Below are 22,755 nucleotides of genomic sequence, written 5' to 3'. Positions count from 1 at the left end.
GGAGAGCGTCCAGAGGCGGTTTACCCGTCTTATTAATGAGGTGGGTACTCTTCCTTACAGCCGTAGACTGGAAATTCTCAATTTGACAACGCTGGCAGAGCGGCGAATACGTGGGGACCTTATTGAAGCTTTTAAGGTTATTAATAGTTTGACCGAGTACGGCTCAGATTTGTTCAAAGTGAGCAGATCTGGTCTTAATCTTGTATCATCCAACAGATGTTGTAAGAGTATGGCAAAGATTAGGAATCTCCAAAGTTCATTTCTTCCAGAGCGAGTTATTCCTTACTGGAACAAACTTCCTCCAGATGTTAAGAACTCGGTGACTGTTTTAAGTTTTAAGATTAAATTAGAAGGGTTTAAAAAAGATATGATTGCTAAGGATATTTCTAATGATTCACATTTTTGGAATGTTTCAAACGAAGTATTAGGGAGAATTGAAGGACCTAGCTATGTTAGTAATAAAGAGAAGCATAATGATTATCTTTATTTCCACCCTTTTGTGGCAATAAAGCGATTTATAAATCTTTATTCCACTGGGAAGTATGAATAGGGTTATCTTTTGGGGATGCTTTTTGAACTTTAAAAAAAATAAAGTTGTAGTTAATAATTTATTAATTTTGGTGGTAAGATATTTATATTTTGTCCATAATAGTGATTTGATACTTTGTAGACATGTGTGATGATGTTATGTCATAATTTTTTTACTTACTTACCGTACTTACTTATAGAAATTTAATGCAAGTTCAGGCTTCAAAGAATAGCGGATGGCACCCACTATTGCCCCAGCAACCTATGATTGATGCTTTAGATTAGACAAGGACCACTTGATATACTTAAGGTGGAATCTATCATAGTGGTCTTGTGCAATATATTTGAGGGTATTAGAAGGGTTTTTCTTACCTGGGGACCTCAGGCTATCATGTTTATAAACATAAACCGTATAGAGATTAGACGGAATGACAGGCTAGGCTGAGCGTGGCCCAGTAAGGTTTTTCATGGTTTTTGTTCAATGTTTGTGCAAGAATACATTTTCTCGGCATGCCAATCTCTGTTATAGGGTGAGTTAAGCAAGTAGATGAATGATATACGTTCAAATTTCTTCAAAGTATTGGGTGCCTTCTTTTCAAAACAGAAAACAGAAAGCAAAGCTCTGTGAACTAGCGCGCCGGATTAGTCCATTAACAATGGACAAGCTAAACAGTCAAAACAGTGAAATTTGGATCGAGGAAAGATGATATCATTTTCATGATTTTCCTTTCATCAAAGTTTTCTCCCAATATTCAGGTTTCAGTACCTCGATCATGACTTGTATCACCTACACTAACTTCACTAGTTCACTGATTGGTCACTGGTCAAAAATTCACTCTAAACTGTGAAATTTTGATCAAGGAAACCACAGAAAAGCTATTATTCAATAATAATCCAAAATGTTTCCTTTTGATCAATTTTGATCAAGGAATTTTGATCAAGGAAACCACAGAAAAGCTATTTTTCAATAATAATCCAAAATGTTTCCTTCTATTCTGATGATTTTCCGTTTATAAAAGCTTTCTTTGGGTATCAAGGTGTCAAGTTAAGACCTCAATCGTGTCATCCATAGTGAACTCACTTATTGGTAATTGAAGAAAAATTCAGTCAAAACAGTGACATTTGGATCGAGGAAAGGTGATATATATCTGAAAATGTAGGACATTTCCATAATTTTCCTTTCATCAAAGTTTTCTCCGGATAAGCAGCTTCCAGTACCTCGATGGTGACTTGTGTCACTCATACTGACCTCACTGATTGGTCATTGGTCAGAAATTCAGTCAAAATTGTGAAATTTAGGTCAAGGAAATCTGAGAGAAGCTTTTTGTGAATTTTATTCTTCTATTCTGATGATTTTCCGTTTATGATAAAAGAGTAATATGCGACGATGGTCTATGACAACATTGCACGGTTTGCAGAACAGCTTTCCTTTCATAAAGATTAAAGGGAAGAACTAAATTCCTGAGCTCAAGATGCAGTCAAAATATATCCTTATTTAGCGGAAACGTTTGGCTTTTTAGGAGCCAGCAAACTAGTGCTAGGATCAGCTGATGGTGAAGGTGCAGGACGTTTTAAAAATGATCCATGTTTAGCATTCTATGTATTAATGTAAAATCAGGCGTTAATAAATGGGCAGATCCGATTACAGTAAATACGGTAACCTGGTGACAAGAAATGGTTATTATAGAGAGGATCTCTCTGCATGCTGTAGTAATGAGTAACAACCGACCCCAAATTCTCTCAACTGGCCCCGATTTCTCTCAACCGACCGCGACCCTAATTTCTCTCAACCGACCCCAATTTCTCTCAACTGGCCCCGATTTCTCTCAACCGACCGCGACCCTAATCTCTCTCAACCGACCCCAATTTCTCTCAACTTACCCCAATTTCCCTCAACTGACCCATATCTCTGAACTTATAATAAGTCGTCGGTTTTTTTTCTGCACCTACCGCACTTATATTATTATGTTGTTTGGAGTAACAATTTTCCGAAGTTAAAGATTTTCCTGACACAAATTCTGATCCTGGAAATGCATTATATATTTTGTATCTATGAACTACTAAACATCGTGCAGTATAATGATTCATGCTTCCAGACTTGTTTCTATTGCAAACTTTACAAAGAGTGGGGAACTGTTGTATAAAAAGATCTTGTTGACAATGATCTTACTGAATATGGTAGTGCTTTATTGTTATCATTTATCAAGCAAGGTTTTAAATCATAGCTTTATTTAGATCGACTATTATTTTTCGTAAACATATTATTTTGATTGTTACTTTTAGTTTGTACTACAAGTATTTTTCTATTCGTTGTACATTATACATACTTTAGAATCTAAGACGATTAATGTTGTTTCTTGTTAAGTTTTTCCCTATGTACCGAAACATTAATTACTTCTTTACTTCATAGTTCAAAATTAACTGGTGATATAAATAAAGTGGAAAGCTAACCCATCTTCACGGTAGAATGAAATCAGGGCAACAAAAAGCAGGGTTATTACTGTGTGAGAAGCTGATAGAGTGATGGGAGGAACACACAGTGCGGGTAGAGACAACGACGAACTGGTTGATGTTCTTATTCAGGAGAAGTACATTGGTTAGTTTTATTAAATGGTTAAATTTGGTGCACGTGATCTTACGTGATGAAAACGTTATTGGACTATTATTTATTTGCAATTTTTTGTTCACTGAAAGATTAATTGGTGATGATTGCTCTAGTACTTACTGGCAGCCGATTTTACTGATTGTCAGACTAACAATTAATATTAATGAATTTCCATAAACTCCTAAAACGAATTGTCGAAAGTTTTGAAATAGTGATTAGTGTTTAATATTAATCTAGGTAATGAAATTGTTGTTAAATTCCGTTTCAGATACAATACTTACTTTAATGTTATACTTATCTTAATATTAGCTTGATCTGTTCTAAGGTATTTACAAAGTTGACTCGCTGGAACAAGTGAGCTTGTTGAAATAGTAGCAATACTGTATTTAACTGCTATTCAGACGAATAAAGTAAATAAACGAATAGAAATACATGTACAACTATATTTCGTTTATTTAGATTTACAACATAATATCTATTTCATAAAATTGAGCTTATCTAGGATTCAAGTATCAAAAAATTGAATAAACAACTTAAATCTAAACAAGAATTGCGCCCATTGTTTCGTTTTGGCGGACGCTAGATTTCCATTTCACTGTAACTATTAATATAAGCTCTAATCAGCTCACCTTATAATAATAATATTGAAACATCAGTAGACTACGCGTGCCACATTCTAGTTGGGCTTATTACAAAATACTATACATTACTAGTATACATTAAAATACGATCGTGCCGCGCATTCATTGACCACAGACTAGCTATACACCACATCTCCGCAAGCAATCCCCGTGCGCGTGCGCGCGGCAAGTTGACATGGTAACGAACGGAAGCAAGTAAGTAAGGAACACGACATATATTTGACCCACCTACCGCTATCTCCAAAATCCACGTTTTTCTGCAAAAACGTCCATTCGTAACCTTTCACTATTGCCTTTTTTCAAAAGGGTGAAAAGGAAAAAATAACATAAAGAAGAATAATCCTCTCTTTTCAGCGACTGAAAGCGTGGAACAAGCATTTCGCTATGTAGACCGAGGTGATTACATCAGTGGCTTCCCCAACACGCAGGTCTATGGTCCTGATCAGACCTTGAGAAAGACGGACAACACCTACGCGCCACCTCTCAGCTCCGTGTATCTACGCTGCTGTGGTGGAGGCGCTGGATATTCGGCCAGGTACGGGTTTTTACCACGTGACTGTCACGTGCTAAATGTCACGGGTTGTTATAGTTTACCATGGGGTTCATACAACCATTCTTCTTTTAAAGATCAGGTTAAAACATAATCTTTTACGTACGATGAGGTGAAAGAAAATATTTTATCACGTGAAAGTGATTTAGGATTTTGATTAATCAATGCTGGAAGCGGAATGGTTAAACACTGTCACGTGTGGGTAAAAAGATGGGTTCACCTCCCTGCCATTATCCTGTTCTACTATACGGTTAATACCCAAGAGAGAGGCCACGATGAAATGATATTGTAATTTAACTTTATCATTATATAATCACGAACATTAGCATGTCACGCAGTATCGGGTAATCTAGAACGGAAGGATTCTTAACTACTGTTTAGTTGAACTAGACAAGGATAAATTCTTGGAAAAAAGTAGCAGCGATAAACCATTCAGCTTGCAGCGGTGTGACCAATCAGATGCAAAACACACTGTCACGTGACTTAACTCTTTTACTCGACCTCCCCAGATCCCAGACGCTGTCCGATCTCTTTATTCTGTTTAATAGATGCAGCCTAATGATCTGCAAATAAAGCAGTTATATAAAATTAAAGGAAAATTAAAGAAGCAACTTTACCAAAGATTGTTTCTGTATTGTTACTTAAAGAAACATATTTGTAATATTATGATTTATAGAGCTTATATTAAAGAATTAATCTGTGTGTCTACTGCAGGGAACTCGTTTCTGAACGTTGGAAGCGGGACTGGCTACTTATCGACCGTTATTGGCTATCTAATCGGACATGGTTAGTTAATTTGTTCAAAGCGACCAATCAGAGCACGGTATTCGTATCACGTGACAAAAACCAACCAATCAAGTACAAGGTTCGTTAATTCGTTCAAAGGAGTGGATAGGCACATTTGAATCATTGGACAGACAGCTAAAATTTAGCCGTCTTATTATTGGGGAACTTGTGAATATTATAGAGTTCATATTTCATCAATTATTGTAATATGCTATTATCAATAATCACTTCTTATTGGTGACAGCGACTGTGAGTGCGTATCTTGATACTGATCATTCGTTTATCTGTATTAGATAAACGAATGATCTATCTGATAGAAGGTTCATTAGCTTCTGCGAATATTGCAAGTAATACGTCGAAAGATATTAGACTCCAAATGGGTGCTGAAAATGAGCGCTTAATCCTGGCACTATTGCTTCTAGTGTCAATATAGCTGAGCCACTGCAATAAATCCTGTATTGTGGCTTTATACATGATAATATGGTATACTACTTGACTGCTTGCTTAACAAACTCGCATAAATTAAGGATTTAAAATTTGTGATCTGTCGCATATCGATAAATTGTCATATAATAGTGATAGTTTGAGTAGGTATTCTAATTTGTAATAAAACATAACTTATTAGAGATCACTTCAGGTGCCTTGAACCACGGTATAGAAGTACGAAAGCAGGCAGTTGAACACAGTTACCAGTGTCTTGAGAAATACATCACACAGTGCATCATGTTTGACGCTACTGGTCTCGCTATTCCGCTATTTGTATGTGGAAACGGGCTGGATATTGACACCGGTGAGGAGATATTATGTGAACTCGTTAAAATGTTCCAGTTAAAAATAGTAAGACATGAATAATGAAGAGCTAGGTCGAATTTTGGACTAGTCTGGCTTCTTGGATACTGTCACGATTTCACCAGATAATTAAGTTAATTCGTCATGGCATTACTTTTAACTCTGACGTCATCGTTTCTCAGACGACTTCATAACATGTTCAGGATACAGAAAGTACGATCGTATCTACGTCGGAGCTGAGGTTCCCCAGTCTCACAAACGGACCTTCTGTTCCCTTCTAGCAAACCGCGGCAAACTGGTCATGCCATACATGAACAAGGTAAAATATAGTAGTAAATAGTTAACAAAATAATTAATAAAAGTAAAGTAGTAAATGCAGCATCTTATATATTTCGTTTTTAACCACTTAGACACCATTTAGTTGCGGCGGTTGCGGCATCTTTATGTATAATTTGGCAATAAAAATCCCAAAAATCGGAAAAAATGCAGGATCGAATGATTCACGATTTAATACCGCACTTAAAAGCCAAAAGGTATCTACGACTCTTAGCTCTTCATAATCTTTACCATTGCCTAAAGCAAATAAAAACCCATTATCGATAAAGAAGAAATTGTCGATAAAGAACAAAAGCTCTACAGTAGAAGTTTTATCTGAGCTCCGAACAAAACAATAATCTCTCCATTTTCACCCTGTTTTTAACTCTTTCTATCACCCTCTTCTGATAGTTGTTTAAAAGACTGCCCCTACTCATACTTCCCAACTCAGACCGCAGAATAGTTTGTAACCTTTTAAACCGCCACCTCACCCTCTCTCAAACTACAATTTACTCATATTTCTCCCCAATCAGCACAGCCGGGCGGGCACAGACAGGATTTTCTTTTTATATTTAACTATTTGCTACTCTGTTACTAAGTAGTAGTTTACAACAATTTGTTGATTCAATAACTCTGTGGGGTCAGTGCGTACGGCTTAAAATGGCTTTCCTTTATGGCCTATTAGTAGCGGTTATAAAGATCACGCTAACCAACAAACTAGTGGCTCAGTGGCGGAGACGCTCAAACCCTCTGTCCTCTCCGCGGGGCTCACTCAGCTCAGTGGCGGAGACGCTCAAACCCTCTGTCCTCTCCGCGGCCTCTACCACTTGAAGTTACACCATTATTAGGATTTAATTACAGAAAACTAATTTGGTTGGGGTAAGTGGTGACCGTGGTAAATCGTTAAGTGGGGTAATGATGAGCTAATAGCAATTTACTTGCGGGTTTGCTACGTCACTAATTAACATTTAATTGTTTAGTAATATTATATGGAGTTAGAAATCGGAAACCCCACTCCTAGGCTTGGAAGAACATCATAGTATTTGATGATCTGGTATTTTGACGTTTTATGGATTAAGTTTCAGCTATACTGTCAAAAATTACTTTCATAACCTCAACTTCACACAATTGATTTCTGAAGCTTCAAACTTGAGGCAAAGCCCAAAGTTATCGAATTTGTAATCTTAATTCTATGAAATATAATCTGCAAAGTTTTGTTAGAAAAAGAAAGTAAAAGTACCTCAAAAATAAACACTCTGAATTCGTATTAAGTTGACGAGTATGAACCAATCACCTGATTCCATTTTCAGCTGATCTGTGTGACACGTGATGACGACAGTTTCACGTGTAAGGAGCTGATGTCAGTCTCCTTCCGGCCCCTCCTGACTCCTCAAATGATTGCAGAGGAAGTGGTCGGAGACGAGGAGCCTGAAGAAAGAGATCCTCACATCTTTCAAATCAGTGGGTTTCTTTACCCCTCAAGATTAATCCATATCAAGTTTATTAGAACTCAAAGTTGTAAAATTGAAAAGTAATGTACTAGTCATTAGTCCACTATAATATTATCTATTCCCATCATTATAAGAACCACAATATTCGGACAAGGATATCATGTACCTGACCAATATAATCTGCAGGTACAAGGATAGAAACGCTACAAGAGATGTGCCGGTTTGAAATCTACCAACTGCTGGGAAGAGAGCACCTTGCCAAGGTCCGTACCTCTCACCGTTATCACCATGTTATCACCACGTCATTTTACCCGCAACATCTGTTTTACGTTTTACCCCTAATGGTCAAGATAACGGACCTTCATTTCCTCTTAATCGATTTAAACGGTTTGGCCGGTAGAACGTTCAAATCTTTCCCAAATTGAAGCTGAGAGCGTGTCTTTGAGGGATGTTAGAATCTAGACGAGGAAGGTTGAGATTTAGACGGGATATGGAGAGAGAGGGACTGGGCCTCCACCCTCCCATGACATCTTACGCATTCCACCGGCCCTACTTCACGCTACTTCACTAGCTGGTGCAAACTGATCTGTGCTAAGTAGCCAGGTGCTAATGGTTTCGTACCAAATAATTTAAACCCTCCTCCCACGTCAATATACTGATAAACCCGATTAAAATTTAGATCTCAGAGTTTCTCCTTTGAGGGAAAAATTCTAGATTACCGGTCAAATAGGGATTACCGGGAAAATGGTTGATTAATGAAAACATATTCCGTGGAACATCGCGGGAGGGACCGTCCTATACAAGCATAATACGAAATTATTAAAATCGGGTCAGCCGAGAATTTTTTGATAATTTCAGGGTTGGGATCAACTTTAAACGAGGGGCACGTGACCTGTGCCCGAGGTGGCCGGCCTCTAATAGATAACATACTTCTGACTGCTTTGCCGAGCATTTAGATCACCCTGTCCGACCAATGGCGTGACACCACCTTGTCACTCTACACCAATCAGAAGCAAGAAACAGTGTCACGTGGCTGTGAGGTAATGTCACGTGACCAGAACGGACGAACTCCGCGCTGGCTGTTGAAATTACGGGGTTGTTATAAAAATTAGAAAGAAAACCGAGCCCAATAAAACTACACAATCCTCTGTAAAGCTCACTTGCTATTATCAGTTTGTTTTCTTGCGTTACTTTCGTTCCTGTCTGAAAACTTTTCAAATTGAGTGGGAACTATCCCAATTTCAGATTGTCAGACATTCTACTATTGCAATATTGCCCTTTTCTCTTCTAAACGCAATAAAAACAGTGCACCCATTAAGAAAATACCTTGACGCTTCGGAATGCTGAGCTCTAGCAGTTTAACCTCTGCTTCAATCGTCTAAGGAAAATGGCATTCGCTCATTCGTAAAAAGAAATTCCTGAATTAATTCGTCATAATGATAAAATAGTAATAATAAAATAATGAAATAGATTGTCTTTACCGCTTTATTGAAAAATTAACGCCACCTATTATTTTTGTATCCAATGGAGACAACAGGATATGAAATATCCCTCAAATAGACGCGGCGTGCGAAGTCTGGGCACCAGCTTCAATCCGGATACCCACAAGATCTCTGATAGCTTGACCTATTCTTGGCTTTACAAAATAATGAACGTCTACAGGCCTGCTAAGTTTAGCCTCGAACCTAATGAAATAGGGGAATTATGGATTATTTGCGTACCCGCAACCATTGTGCATGAAGCTGAACGTTTTTGATCCCCTTTGACCTAAAAGTCGCCATTCTTGGATTGCATGTCTTTTTGTCGGCATGAAGCCATCACGTTTTAAAACTAATGTGGTCCGTGGGAAATTAGGTCAGTCTATCTGAATTGGCGATAAGCTAGACATTACGATTTGTAAGACATCCCTTCAGACGTACAGCGTAACCTTTTTAGACGTGAGAGTCAAGTAGGTAATTATTGTGAACTCCTAATTTAGGTCAGCTCCCTTAATAGGCACCTCTCCCTTCCCCCATCGGATATGTCTGACAAGATTTAACATTTAATTGATGAAATTTCGCTGTAACAAGTTTAAGAAGTATGGGAGATTGTCGCTGCTTGGTTCGATCTACCTGGAATTTAGCGTGATCATCATAAAGTAGCATTCCTGACTAACGTGTCCCTGGTGTGGAAGTCAATCGGAAGTAGCTGTACTGACCTTGATCCAGTAGATGTCGGTAAATCTCTTAAGAAGGGGTTTTAGAGGGAGCTGACTAGATATCCCCTGCTCGGTTCTCCCAACTACTATCTTGTCCTGTCCTAATCGTTATTGCGTTACTAATCCAATCCAGCCTTTAAGCTCACGATTACAAGTACAAAGATAATGCATGTCTATTACTCTTATTATTATAGACGGGATCCTTCTCATAAATACAAAAAACGAACCTCAATTTTTGACAAGTTGTAACAATTTTTTGCCCTCCGTAAAGAAGTGTTCACAGTTCAGTATCGTGGTTCTTCCAGTTGCCTTGCGTATACCATCCACAACTCCGGGCACATAAATGCGATCATCAGGGGTCAGGAGATCGTCACTATTACGAGTCAAATTTCCCGAATTTGTCGTTGTACTAGAAACCGGGGAGCAGCGAGCGGCTTCCCTCTCACGTTGCTCCCTCCCTGCTGATTTAATCTCGTTTCAACCAATCCCGCTTTCTTTTTGTTATTGTTTTTTGCCTTGACCTAATGATTTGGCGCCGATCGCTGAATAGCCCAAGCTGAATAATATCCCCGCTATTACTCTAATTATTTGTTGTAAAGCTTTATCTTTGTCATTTGTTGTCGATGATACTTATGATATCAGGTTCTGGATATCAGATTTTAATGGATTTCTAAAGAAATTAATTTTAGATATGTTCGACAGTCCTTTCTCCATATCCAGTATCCTGGGCCTGCCCTCTAAAAACAGCACAGACGTTGCCGGGGCAACACTGCCTCACTCCCGATCCCAGCAAGACAGGCACTCCTACAAGATACCCTACGGTAGCGACTACGGCACCGCCAACAAAACTCTGATACAGCCTCCAAAAAGGAAAGTCACGACGACAAGCAGCTCGTCGTCCAGTTCTCGGAAGCTGGCGACAACAGACGACAAGAAGACGAAGAGGTTCAGATCCTCGTTCAGTACGGAGCAGTTGCGGACCATGGAGGACACGTTTAGACACAGACCTTATCTCAGCACCGCTCAAGTGGAGGAACTTGCTGGTGAGCTTGGGCAGTGTGTGTTATTCTGTGTTATTCTGTGATGTTCAGTTAACTGTTTTTTGTAATTTTCTGTTTTCTGTTGTCTGTGTTTTTGTGCTGTATGTTTTATGTTTCGTCTGTCTTGTTGTTGCACTTATGTTTTTGTGTATTGCGTCATGATTCAGTCGAATTGAGGACTTCATGATAAACTGATCTGTACTGTGTGAACATGCTCTGTACTGTGTGATCTGTACTGTGTGAACATGCTCCTGTCAGTGGTTTAATGGCCCAGTGTTTTGTTTTGTTTTGTAATACTAGATAGATAATATGTAGCTCCTGGTTAGTGTGTTTTTATCACGTACTCATAGCTACCTAGTCTTTCAAAAGCTAAGAGTAAGCCAGTAAAGAACTAGATATTATTATGTACCTCAGAGGAGAAATTTATAATTTGCGTATTTTCAAAATCACTGTTCGGATAGGTGCATACTTTAAAAAAGGGCGCTCGTATTTTATGTCCAAAATTTAGCGATGGTAAAAATTCATTCCAGAATGTTTCGTTCCATTTCGTAAATTTGTTATCAGGACGATTTTTTACAGACTGCCGGTACTTTAATCTTTTATCGAAATCGTTCGGGATCATTGCTTTCTCAAAGCATTGTGGCGCTCGTCATGATTAGCGTTTTGCGCATATTTTTATAGTTTTATTATTGATAAATCCCATATATTAGGACGCAATGAAACTATCGGACTACGATGTATGGGGACTTGCCACCCCATGGCAACATTCAAATTTATTGACTCTGTTACATCGTATCCTGTTAATATAAAACTACGTTACAAATTGAACTAGGATCTGGCAGTACTACAATATATATGATATTCTTGTTAAATTTTCCAGGAATTTCCACTAAGTTGTCCGTACGTTTATTAGTGATTAACAGATACTGCACCTATGTACCTGCTATCACATTCCGATGCTTGTTCGAGGTATTATCACGAACAGTACATTCCTTCTTCATCAAATCTAAAATTCAGTTTTTTTAGCTTTTCAAAATCACTGACGTTGCAGATCCCCTGATACTATTACTATCATGTGGCCCGTCCTATTAGATCAGTGTTTATCATAATTGATATCCGTGATTCTTGCGAAATTTAAATTAATAAAACTTATTGGACTAACGCAGGCATGCATTATGGGGCTTGGTATTGTAACACTTGGTAACAGTTGATCAGCGAACAAACAATATAAATAACTAAATTAGGTGGTAGAAAATTCCGGTCCGGCAGGCGGCGACAAACTCGCTGACGAATAGCTTGACTAGTCCGTCTAACGGTGTCACCTGTACGTCTAAAAATGACTTTGTAACTGTCTGGCGTTTACTAATAGTAATATAATGAGGACGGTTGTTTTGTAGAAGTTGACGAGTTGGGGCGTCTGGAGTTGTGTACTGTTCTGGTCAAGTCTTTGCCCTCGTTTTTTCGTAATATCACTTTATAACCCTCCCAATCTTCCAGGTAACCTCGCCCTGAGCAGTCGCCAAGTTAAGATATGGTTCCAGAACAGACGAACCAAGTTGAAGAAACAAGTTACCCCTGTTTCCATGAACAATCCCGCCGGAATGCCTAAATATCCCAATGCCACCGTGTCCCAGTATCTGTACTATATTCAGAGCAGCAATGCTAACATCATGAACACTCTTAACAGATACAGTGATAGGAGGTACTGAGCACATGTCACGTCACATGTCACGTCACATGTCACGTCACATGTCACGTCACATGTCACGTCACATGTCACGTCACATGGCAATGAAACGATTAACGGATTCATACGATTTGCATTATTTATCGATGTTAATAGATTGCGAGCGATTCAGACTTTTTCAGTTTTGATAAAAGATACCAGATTCATATGATATGAGAGTTACGGCTGTAGTATCAAAAACTGGATTTCCGTGAGAATGTTCCGTAATTTTTGGAAACATATCCTGAAAATTCAGTTTTCGTTTATGATAATCATGTTACTGCCGTATCTTTCATTTTGTTGTCAATGAAGTATAATTGTAAATCTGATTTGATGCTAATGGTATGCTTATATCCAGGCATATTGAACGACACACTTCTTGTGCCCTTCAATTTGTCATTCAGTCATTTGCTTGACTTGAATGATACAGACTTTTAATAGCAACTGATATAGACTTTTAATAGCATTCCATCAATAAATCGTTAGTCCAAGTCTAGATAATGCGTATTGACAGTAATTATAAACTTGGTATAAAGTTTCTAATAGTAGCTATTTGCAAACATTGCAATACAGAGATCGTGATATTATGATGATCGTGATGGTAATGTGATTATGTTGCGGTGGAGGATTGATATACTCTTCAAGTATACCGTGTCTGATTGGAAGCACCCGTCAAACCTTTTTGAAATTAAGTTTTGAGATGTTAGTGAATTAGGAATAGTGAATGATTTTTAGAGAACAATAATTCTGTATTTAAGTATGAGTGTCTCTGAAAGAGCTGTTACAGATTACAAATTACCGTATTTCCTTAAACTTTGTACAGAATTATCACAGACATCTTGTATCATTGTTCTTTTACTACGTAAGGGGTCGTTACGTAATTTTTGAGCTACCCTTAAGTAAGTTTTTTATCGAGTTTTTTTATCTAGGTGCAGTTCATTACTCGACAGTGCCTTGCTTTAATGAATAATGAGGTTGATAATGAGGTTGATAATGATGTTTGTAAATCAGCCCCTTTATCAATCCTAGAGATGATATCAAAATAAAAGAAGAGTGATAGAATGCTTCTGCAGAAGATGATGCTACTGGCGTCCCCAGTTCTCCTGCACACAGACACAAAAGTGATAATAACTTGTTTAATTAAATAATAATCAGTGAGTCACAAACGGGGAAAAGCAGAATTTTCCAATCAAGATTGCATTGCTATCATTCCTGGAGAGGAGTCGTAGAGTCCGGTAGCACCTGAGTTGGGGTGTGATCCACAACACTGCTCACTAAATACTGTGGTGCTAACAAGGCCAACAAGAAAAAGGAAGGGAATATATTTAAATAAAAGAGTTCTCTAGCGTTGTAAGGCTCCGTTTCTCTCAGCGTAAAGAGGATTTCAAATATAATGTGCACTACTTGTCTACTTGTGCGTCCTTTAAATTGGAGTCATGTCATATAATGAGGGACCAAACTTACGATCGTCTTAACAAAGTGGTTGTTGGAAGCAAAGAGGCTTTAGAATATTTTGAGTGTATCTGCAAAGTCTGATCTTTAAGTCACGTACGTAGTTGATAGTCACGCTGGAGTGCTCAGTGATGCTCTTAATAAGATTTAATCCCGTCAAAACTTTGATACTGTTATGATATAAAGTTTTCCAGCCTAGTTCCTATCGGCGCTATTTACCGCTTGGTCGCATATATAAGTATATTTTCCTGCAAAATGGCGGCGATTAAACGTTCCATTATTGGACAATAAAACAAGATCAGACTAATAGTATTACAATGGACTATCAATATAAAACTTTGTAATTCCTCTTTATTCTAGCAACTGTCTGTCTAAAAGTCTGAGAGATGAGATGAAATATTGCATCGCTAGCTCACGAGTCACGACATAAAAATAGCTGCAAAAATAGCAGGATACAAGCATCTTAGCTACTGGGAGCGCCTGAAGCAGCTTGATCTCTACTCCCTACAGCGCCGCCGCGAGAGGTACATGATCATCCTTGTCTGGAAAATTTACTACGGTGAGATTCCCAACAGTGTAAATATTTCTTTCCAACACTCTCAAAGAAGAAGAGTTACATGTCTTCGTCCTCTTGGCGGATCAAAATACAAAAGCACCAACACCATGAGGTTCCATTCTTTCCCTTCAGTGGCTTCTGCTTTGTATAACGCTTTGCCTCACGACATCAAGCCTATCCCAACCTTGCCAAAATTCAAGGCAGCACTTGATCGCTTTCTTCATACCGTCCCCGACACCCCTCTTACCCCTGGATATACAGCGGCTAGCGGCAATTCAATCTTGGAATGGGCTGTGAGCAAGACATGATAACAGAGACACCGGTGGTGGAGACGCAAGATGTCTTGGCCTGGGCGTGCTGGCCCGAAACGAACCCAAGGTACCCAAGGTAAGTACTGTGGAACGTGGTGCTGACTTTTCGTTCACGATATTCTGTCCCATAAAGCAATGTGTTCCTATCTGTCACGTGACTGCGATGCTAAACTAATGGAGTATAATACCTAGGTCTTAGATATTTAATTTGAGATCGTATCCCATACCACCAGGCACCAACTGTTTCAGATGTATAAGGTGCCTCGTCGGTTAATCTCCGCCCGAAGCTTTTCTTTTGAAATTCTGTTAGGCGATATGGAAGGTTGCTTCAGTATTTGGGACAGAGTCATTGTGGTCAGAAATAGGTGAGGTGAGCTGTCTGTCCAAGGTTTAGATGGGGGCTCTGCAACTAGTAGGAGCTCCGGTTACTTCGTTTGTCCAAGACGCATCGGAAGAAATTCAGGACGGAGTTCTCCGAACCTTGGTTCAGTCCTGGAATAAACTGAAGATTGGTTGCCATTGCCGATTATGATAACTTATCCTCATATTGTAATTTTCCGGCGTTGTGAGGCTACTTTTGTATCATCGGAAAAGAGGACTGTCTTGATAGTATCTGGGAAGTCTGATCGAAAGTCACGTACGTAGTTGATAGTCACGCTGGAGTGCTCAGTGATGCTCTTAATAAGATTTAATCCCCGTAAAAACTTTGATACTGTTATGATATAAAGTTTTCCAGCCTAGTTCCTTTTGGTGCTAGTTACCGCTTGGTCGCTTATATAAGTATATTTTCCTGCAAATGGGCGGCGATTAACTGCTCCATTATTGGACAATAAAACACGCAAGATCAGACTAATGGTATTACAATGGACTATCAATATAAAACTATGTAATTCCTCTTTATTCTGGCAACTGTCAGTCTAAAAGTCTGAGAGATGAGATGAAAGATTGCATTGGAATCGTTCCTTGATAAGAGTCGAAGAGTCTAGCCCCTTCAGCGTTTTCGCAGCTGGCACCACCTGGGGGGAGATTATGACTTACCGTGGATCCTCCCTTGTTCGGACGCCGGAGATCTATTATATTTATTTTAAGATCCATTATATTTTCCGATCATCACATTTTTCGTTCATCACAGCGTCAATAACTGTAATCATCAAGGCAACCCGCCCCAAAGATCAATTTATAACCGTCAAAAAGCGAAAGCGTATCGCTACTTGATCTGGATAATTGTGCCAGTAATCTAATGGCGGGTAATTCCGGAAATTAGATATGAAAATGAACAGTACGGCACTTTTTCGTCTTGGAGGAAAGCATCCTGCTGGGACCAAAATGAGGCTATTTTTTCATGGTGCTGAGAAATTTGTTCGCTAAGGAGTTTGGTTATACGAATGGTATTAAAATTCGAGCAGTTCAAGTTCCTGTTCTATATTTTAGGGCGTGTTATTTCATTCACCATTTTTATACCATAAACAGATTAGCTGTTTTTTGGGCAATTTGTTTTCGAGGCAAGGCCGATAGCGAAGGGATTGTCTAATTTTCAAAGTTCAATCATACAGCAGCTGTAAAAGAGAGTTTCATTCATTTTCAGCGGAAGATTTTCTTCGTTCAGAATTTAGATCGCTTCAGCCATTAACGTTTAAGAACAGCAATTCGTTTGTTTTGATGGTGACAAGTCCCCGGATCTGAGGTTTTAGACCTGACAAATACGTTAATACTCAGATAAAAATTACACTTGTGAAGGAAAATTAGAAGGGTAAATATTTGGTCTGGGGATGATTCCAGCATGACATTAACCCCAACAGTAGTTAGCATATTCGACGTGACAGTAAACACAGCAGTATCTGCCGACAAAAACCAGGATTTACCGTGGATAGATCTAGCCGGCTCACTTAGACTGAGCTGAGGAGATCCAGTCTGGAAGTGTGATCAGGAAAGGTTGTTTTGTTCTATTTTGTAAAACGGGAACACCGTTTTGTTTAACTCTTATCGTTACTTTGTATCTATCTGTCTGCTTTGTCAAGTTTGCTGATTGTCCCCGCAGCAAATTTGTCAAATTCAGATCTTCCTGATTGTCGGTTATTGCTAGGTTGTGGCATGTCTTATTAAGATGTTTTAATAATATCTACATGCTCTCTGTTTCACTGTCGTATGACGATTACGGCTTAGCCCCCCTGGCTCTCCCAGGTATTCCTCCTCAACCCCGCCACCTTGTCTCTTATACTTGATGCCTCTACGTAACCCTGAAATTGGTCGCTACCTTTTCGTTTTTATACATTTTGTCCGGGAAGTTGTTTGTCAAGTGCCCATCTCCTCTTAATAAGAGTAAAAGATCTGATGTTTGGTTCAATGGTTCTATCACCCAACTATTCTAACAACATCTACTGAACCTGTTTATCTTCTCAAGTGGGGAGCACTCAGTGTCCACTGTTCAAGATTGTGACATTGGCTGAAAGCTGGTAATTATTTTACCACGTTGTTTTTCGTCTATTCTTAGTGCTGACGGTTATACCCGCCTATAATAAAATTATTATAATTCACTTTACTTTCCCGAGTACCAGTTTAATTTTGTTAAATTTTTCATGGACCACTTCTGTAAACCCTTTTAATGAAACTCAAAAAACACCTATTACCTTGTGCGAGACAAATTAAATCATGGTAATTGGGGATATTTTTTCAACCCAATATTTGAGAAAATTAAATACAAAGATCTTCTCTGATCAGCTGTTTCATCTTGTAAACAATTTCTACGGCGCCTTTGAAAGTTAGCCTCAACTTAACTTATAATCCTCCAGAGGGTATTGGAGACCGACAGTGTTTGTTATCTTCCAGTTTCCACTACTCCCGAAATTTCACCGCCGTGGCCAATAAAGTAGTGACAGAGCTTGCTTATTTTTGATGGAACGTGTCCAAAATTATTTTAAAAGCAATTCATGATCGAATACTAATGTTCATTAATTGTTTTATGAATCATATTTATAACCTACTATATCGATGAGTTGATAGTCAATCGATAAAGTCATAATTAAGGAAAAACTGTGAAAAATAATTTGGGGAAAATAGTCCGAAAATATGGTGTTTTTTTCTTCGAAAAACCACCGACTTTCGTACCATTTAAAAATGTCTCGGAAGGTAAGCTACTATCTAGTTTATCTGAAAACCGACAGCTTTAATTATATCGAGGTAGTAGAAAACGTCTAAAGGTATCGTGCACCAAAAGTCACTGTAACGGCACGCGTGACGTGATGCGTTAGGTAATCGATTATGAGGTGGAGTTTCTGTCTTATTTTTTAAAATTTTGCATTTTTGGAGGGAAACCGTTGAAGTAATCAACCGACTTATTGTAGAAATAAATCTAAAGAATTATGAATTCATTACTTTCAACCAGATCCCATTCAAAATATGTCTTACTTATAGATGGCAGGTGGTGTTTCAAAGCCAAAACGTCCAGCCATAACGAACTTTCTAAATACTTAAATAATCTAAATACTTCCAACTTTTGAGTACGTTATGGGGTCCCTGTTCTAACAAGACTCAAAATGCTTCATAACTACGTCATTTTAACTCCGTTTCGTATACTCTTGTCAGATCATATGCCACATTCGATGACCCATTGCAAAGTTTTAAAATGGGGTTTCTAGCATGTTCGTTTTAATGTTGAAAGGGCGTGGCCTCCAGTGTTTATTTTTGACAACAGAATCCTCGAATGAGTAGTTACAGCTGTAACATCTAAAAAAATTAAAAATCGTCATGTTATAGCTTCATTACCCTGACTTGTGGCCCCTTTAACTTTCCGTTCCATTTGAATAAGCAATAAGCAGGAGTCTGCAAATTAATATACTCAAGATGAATTTATATCGAATATTTGCGATTTAACGCTATTTAACCTGTGATACCTAATACTGAGTATGATAATGAAATGGCAATCATAACAATATAATTAAATCATCGTCTAAACTAAAAGCACATAATATTCATTTCATGAGGCCTTATCATGATGCTAAATTCGTTACCACTGCTCATACTTAAAGAAACTCAATTATAGTATCAATTTATCATTTTATCGTAAATTGAATTTGAAAAAGTTAAAATATTTATTGAAGTTACCGTTAGATTTGGCAATGATAAACAAATTAAACTACTGCAAAGTGTAGATTACTAAAAAGAGACATTAAATCTCAATTATTTCACAGCCAACTTATTACATCATCCCTTTCTCTCTTTGTTTTCAAGATAATATATGGTACTCACTACTCATCTTGATAAGAAGAATACTCTGATTGAGCCGTGATGGTCTATATTAATTGATGATATGTATAAATAGCACTACATCTATCAGTTGATCCCTATAAACGAATATATTGCGTTTTTCAGTTCAGCTCTACACAGTACACCACATTTATAATGACTAGTAATGATTGTTGAGATATCTCTCTTATCAGCTTGCTTATCTTACCTCGTTAAATTTCGACATCTTATTATTGTGTAGCCCTAGTTTCACACCAGCCGTGAGTGACAAACAAATTGATGACATGTTCAGTAATTATTCTGCATGGCTCTCTTAGACCCTAGCTAGACGGTGCGTTATGCGTTAAGTAATACGTTTAATGGAATCTCCGTTTAATCTAGACGGTGCTTTGTAACAATTGGATTGTAAGGCTCCACTGAACTTAACCTCTTCAAAAACAAAAAACACACTTTCATTAAACAACATTAGTCACCAATCACGTCATTTTTATCATTGCATCATTGTGTTTCGAGTATCTTAGATTCAGTCAGGACCCTGGCCGATTGAGCACACATACGAATAGACTGCACAGTGTCTGTTATGGATCTTAAAACTTATACAATTTGTTCGCTTATTTTAAAATTGATATCAGGTGTGAACTGTGCAGGATATGATTTATTTTGTTTAATTGACATTTTCAGTACTCAGTTTCATTCAGTACCTGCCGGCTCCGATTACAAATAAACAAAAACTCATAGAAACTATGTTGTGTATTTAAAGTTTATGGGATCGAAGATATTGGAGCACTTGCTAATAATAAGCAACCATAATCATAAGTTTGTTCGGAAGACAAGTAATTCAAAATAAACAGTGGGAATATAATCATATTTTACAATGCCGAACACAATTGACACCTGATGAGATATTTCATAGAATTGTTGTGGGAAAATTTTGGAAGAATTACTGCGTAACTAGCAAAATTTTTACTTTCAGTCTCAAACATTTCCTAGGGGAATTTTTCCGTTTTTAAACATTTTGTCCGGGATGTTGTTTGACACGTGGCCATTACTGTTAAGAGTAAATCAATAAACCATCGTTAACTTATCGGACTCTATACTAAAATGTATACCATTTTCAGGTCCTAGAGCTGCCGATCAGTCCAATTCTACAAGACTTCATAGTTTATTACCGAGACCCTGCATTGACACACACGCGGGTACGCCCTGTTTACAACGAACCTCCTCCCCCTCCTAGATCACGAATACAGGCCATACTACAGGTATTTAAATGTGGTTATCTTAATGCTTTAAAATGTAATCCTTTGCGACTGTGCTATACTAAATGTCAATTTGATGCTTTTTAGGAGGTCTACTTAAGTTCAAAGTAGTAACGCGCGAATAATATTTGTATGATAACACAGCGCGAAAACCTCACGTGATCGCGCGCAACAAAACAAAGTTAGAAAGTTATTTTTGTGATCACAGTACACACGAAATTCGAGACCTGTGACTGACTTGTTAAATACGGAAAGCGTGGTGAAAGCTTAGAAGTCACCAATAACACCATTGACGCATGCATGCCAACTATTTCTATGACGATAAAGCTAGAATATTCTCGAAAAAGTTGACGTTATCCATGATATTAATCACATTAGCTAATTATTAAGTTATTCCATCGTGTTTAAAATAGGCTCATTGCCAATCACAACTCAACAGAAAACTGAGATAACATATTATTCACTCAGGATCCACCGCCAAGGATTGGAGAGTATCTCGGACTGGTGGAGCGACTGATCGCCGAGCGGGGTCGCCCAGATGGCGCAGATGATTCAGATGAAGACTTGCCAGCTGATTCAGACGATGATGACATGCCTGTCATGATGGCAGCCAACATGGAAGATGCGGATGAAGATTTACCAAATCTCCGCGAGGACGAGGTTGAGGAAGCTTTTATTGAGAGCGATGACAGCGACAATAGTTTAGAGAGCGCTGAGGAAATGGAAGAGGAGTGGGAGAGTGGAAATGAGGATATTGAGGAGGAGACTGTTCAGGTTGAAGAAGAAGACGAAGAAGAAGAAGGAAACGTTATGGTGATAGTAGATGAAGCGATCCAGCACCAATCAGGTACTCTTATTACACTCTACACTCTACATAGTTATTAGTTAATCTTAGTTATATAAAACTCTAATTGTTGGTGTGGTCTTATTCTGCTTGCTGGATGATGATCATATTTCCAAAAGAATCTCAACTGAGCAACTCTATAAGAATCAGTAGATATGAATTATGACCCAAAATCTCCCAAAAAAATTAAAAGGACCAACTCGGAGTATTCCCAAAAATTAAACATAAAGAGAAATGATCTGTGTTTTCAGACGATAGACAAGACGGGAATGGATAACTACGGAAAAGTCGTCATTTAAGATTTGTGGCGCGATTTTAACGAAGTTCGTTTTCCATAAGGATATATTCTTGGAACTCTGGGCGCATTTGATAACATTCAATAATGTGTGGCTGAACATTGGGCATTCAGTACCCTGGACCTTTCGAAGGATAAGCTTGTTGCACAGGGTTTCTTATAGCAAAGTTGGCAGTTAATGTTATTTATTCCCTTTATTTTATTTTTCTGAATTAGAATATTGCTAAAAACAGTGCTATTCAACTAGTGATTCTGCCAAGTTCGCTTTATAGTTGCCTTGTTATCTGGCTCCTGTGGAGCTTGTAAGTAATAAACTGATCTGAAGAGTTGTACTCACTTTTGTTGTACGCACTTTCGTTTAGTGAGCAACTTTCACTTTCGCTTTCTTTTTTGATAGGACAGAGGTATCATCATTCGTTTTCAAAAGGTGCCTAGACTTCGTTCTATAAGAGAGATTTTATTTTCACTCTTGATGAACTTTGAGTGTTTTTGGTGAAATGAAAAAATATAGACGTTTTTTCGGCTGCCCTCACTAAAATTGTTTTAGATTCTTTTTAATTTCAAATTCATATTTCAACATTTATCAGCAACATTAATACGATGAGTTATAATCTCATTTTCCCAGCAATACTTCTGTGATTTCAACTTATTAGAATTATTTCGTTGTAAGCCTTCAGTGTGAAATCACCCTCATTGTTCCAGCCAATTCACATTTGTTTCAACAACAATTTGAAGACACTAATTATAGGAAGACGAAATTGTGTTTTTTAAAGGCCCATTTTGGGCTGGAAATCTCTGATTGTACATTTTTTGGATTTTTCCAATTTGTTGTTTAACAAGGAATCATTTTCACGGACGCGATTTCCGAAAATAATCTCCGATGACTTCCTTTGTTCTATATACTGAACGGTTACGCTGATTTGCAGTTAGCATTTCAAATTGTTCTTATCTACTGAAAATGATTATCAGTGAGAATTATCACATAAAAGGGTTATTTGTTACTAATCGACGAGTTTCAATTTTAATAGTTATAGTAAAATCCCGATTTACTGCGGAGTTTGAGGAAAGGAGAAAGCAGCGGTAAATCGTTGTTCCCGGTTTATCAGGTTCTGTTGAAAATCGGGATTTTACTGTATTCAACTAAAACACTATATTTGTCACAATGGACACT

At 38.0% G+C, this 22,755-nt stretch overlaps 3 protein-coding genes across 3 annotated transcripts in view; all 3 read left to right on the top strand.

The window, feature by feature from the left end:
• Positions 1-2,992: 2,992 nt before the first annotated feature.
• Positions 2,993-22,588, top strand: LOC134822800 (uncharacterized). Its single transcript, XM_063834059.1, has 10 exons — positions 2,993-3,124; positions 4,129-4,309; positions 5,039-5,110; positions 5,748-5,900; positions 6,103-6,218; positions 7,525-7,675; positions 7,852-7,928; positions 20,308-20,448; positions 20,914-21,292; positions 21,541-22,588. Exons 4-10 carry the CDS (start codon positions 5,834-5,836, stop codon positions 21,564-21,566), a joined length of 957 nt encoding a protein of 318 aa, XP_063690129.1. The 5' UTR covers positions 2,993-3,124; positions 4,129-4,309; positions 5,039-5,110; positions 5,748-5,833; the 3' UTR covers positions 21,567-22,588.
• Positions 10,459-13,461, top strand: LOC134822808 (homeobox protein MOX-1-like). Its single transcript, XM_063834074.1, has 2 exons — positions 10,459-10,905; positions 12,400-13,461. The coding sequence occupies exons 1-2, from the start codon at positions 10,554-10,556 to the stop codon at positions 12,609-12,611; spliced, it is 564 nt and encodes a 187-aa protein (XP_063690144.1). The 5' UTR covers positions 10,459-10,553; the 3' UTR covers positions 12,612-13,461.
• Positions 17,991-22,755, top strand: part of LOC134822801 (inositol oxygenase-like) — an 81,298-nt gene continuing 76,533 nt past the window's right edge. The window contains exon 1 of the mRNA XM_063834065.1: positions 17,991-17,994. The gene's annotated coding sequence lies outside the window, so the exon portion shown is untranslated. The remainder of the gene's footprint in view (positions 17,995-22,755) is intronic.

This window comes from Bolinopsis microptera, chromosome 11 (assembly GCF_026151205.1).
Source record: "Bolinopsis microptera isolate Bmic1 chromosome 11, MBARI_Bmic_1.0, whole genome shotgun sequence".
Classification (NCBI taxonomy): Eukaryota; Metazoa; Ctenophora; class Tentaculata; order Lobata; family Bolinopsidae; genus Bolinopsis; species Bolinopsis microptera.
This window is presented reverse-complemented; position numbering and strand designations above follow the sequence as displayed.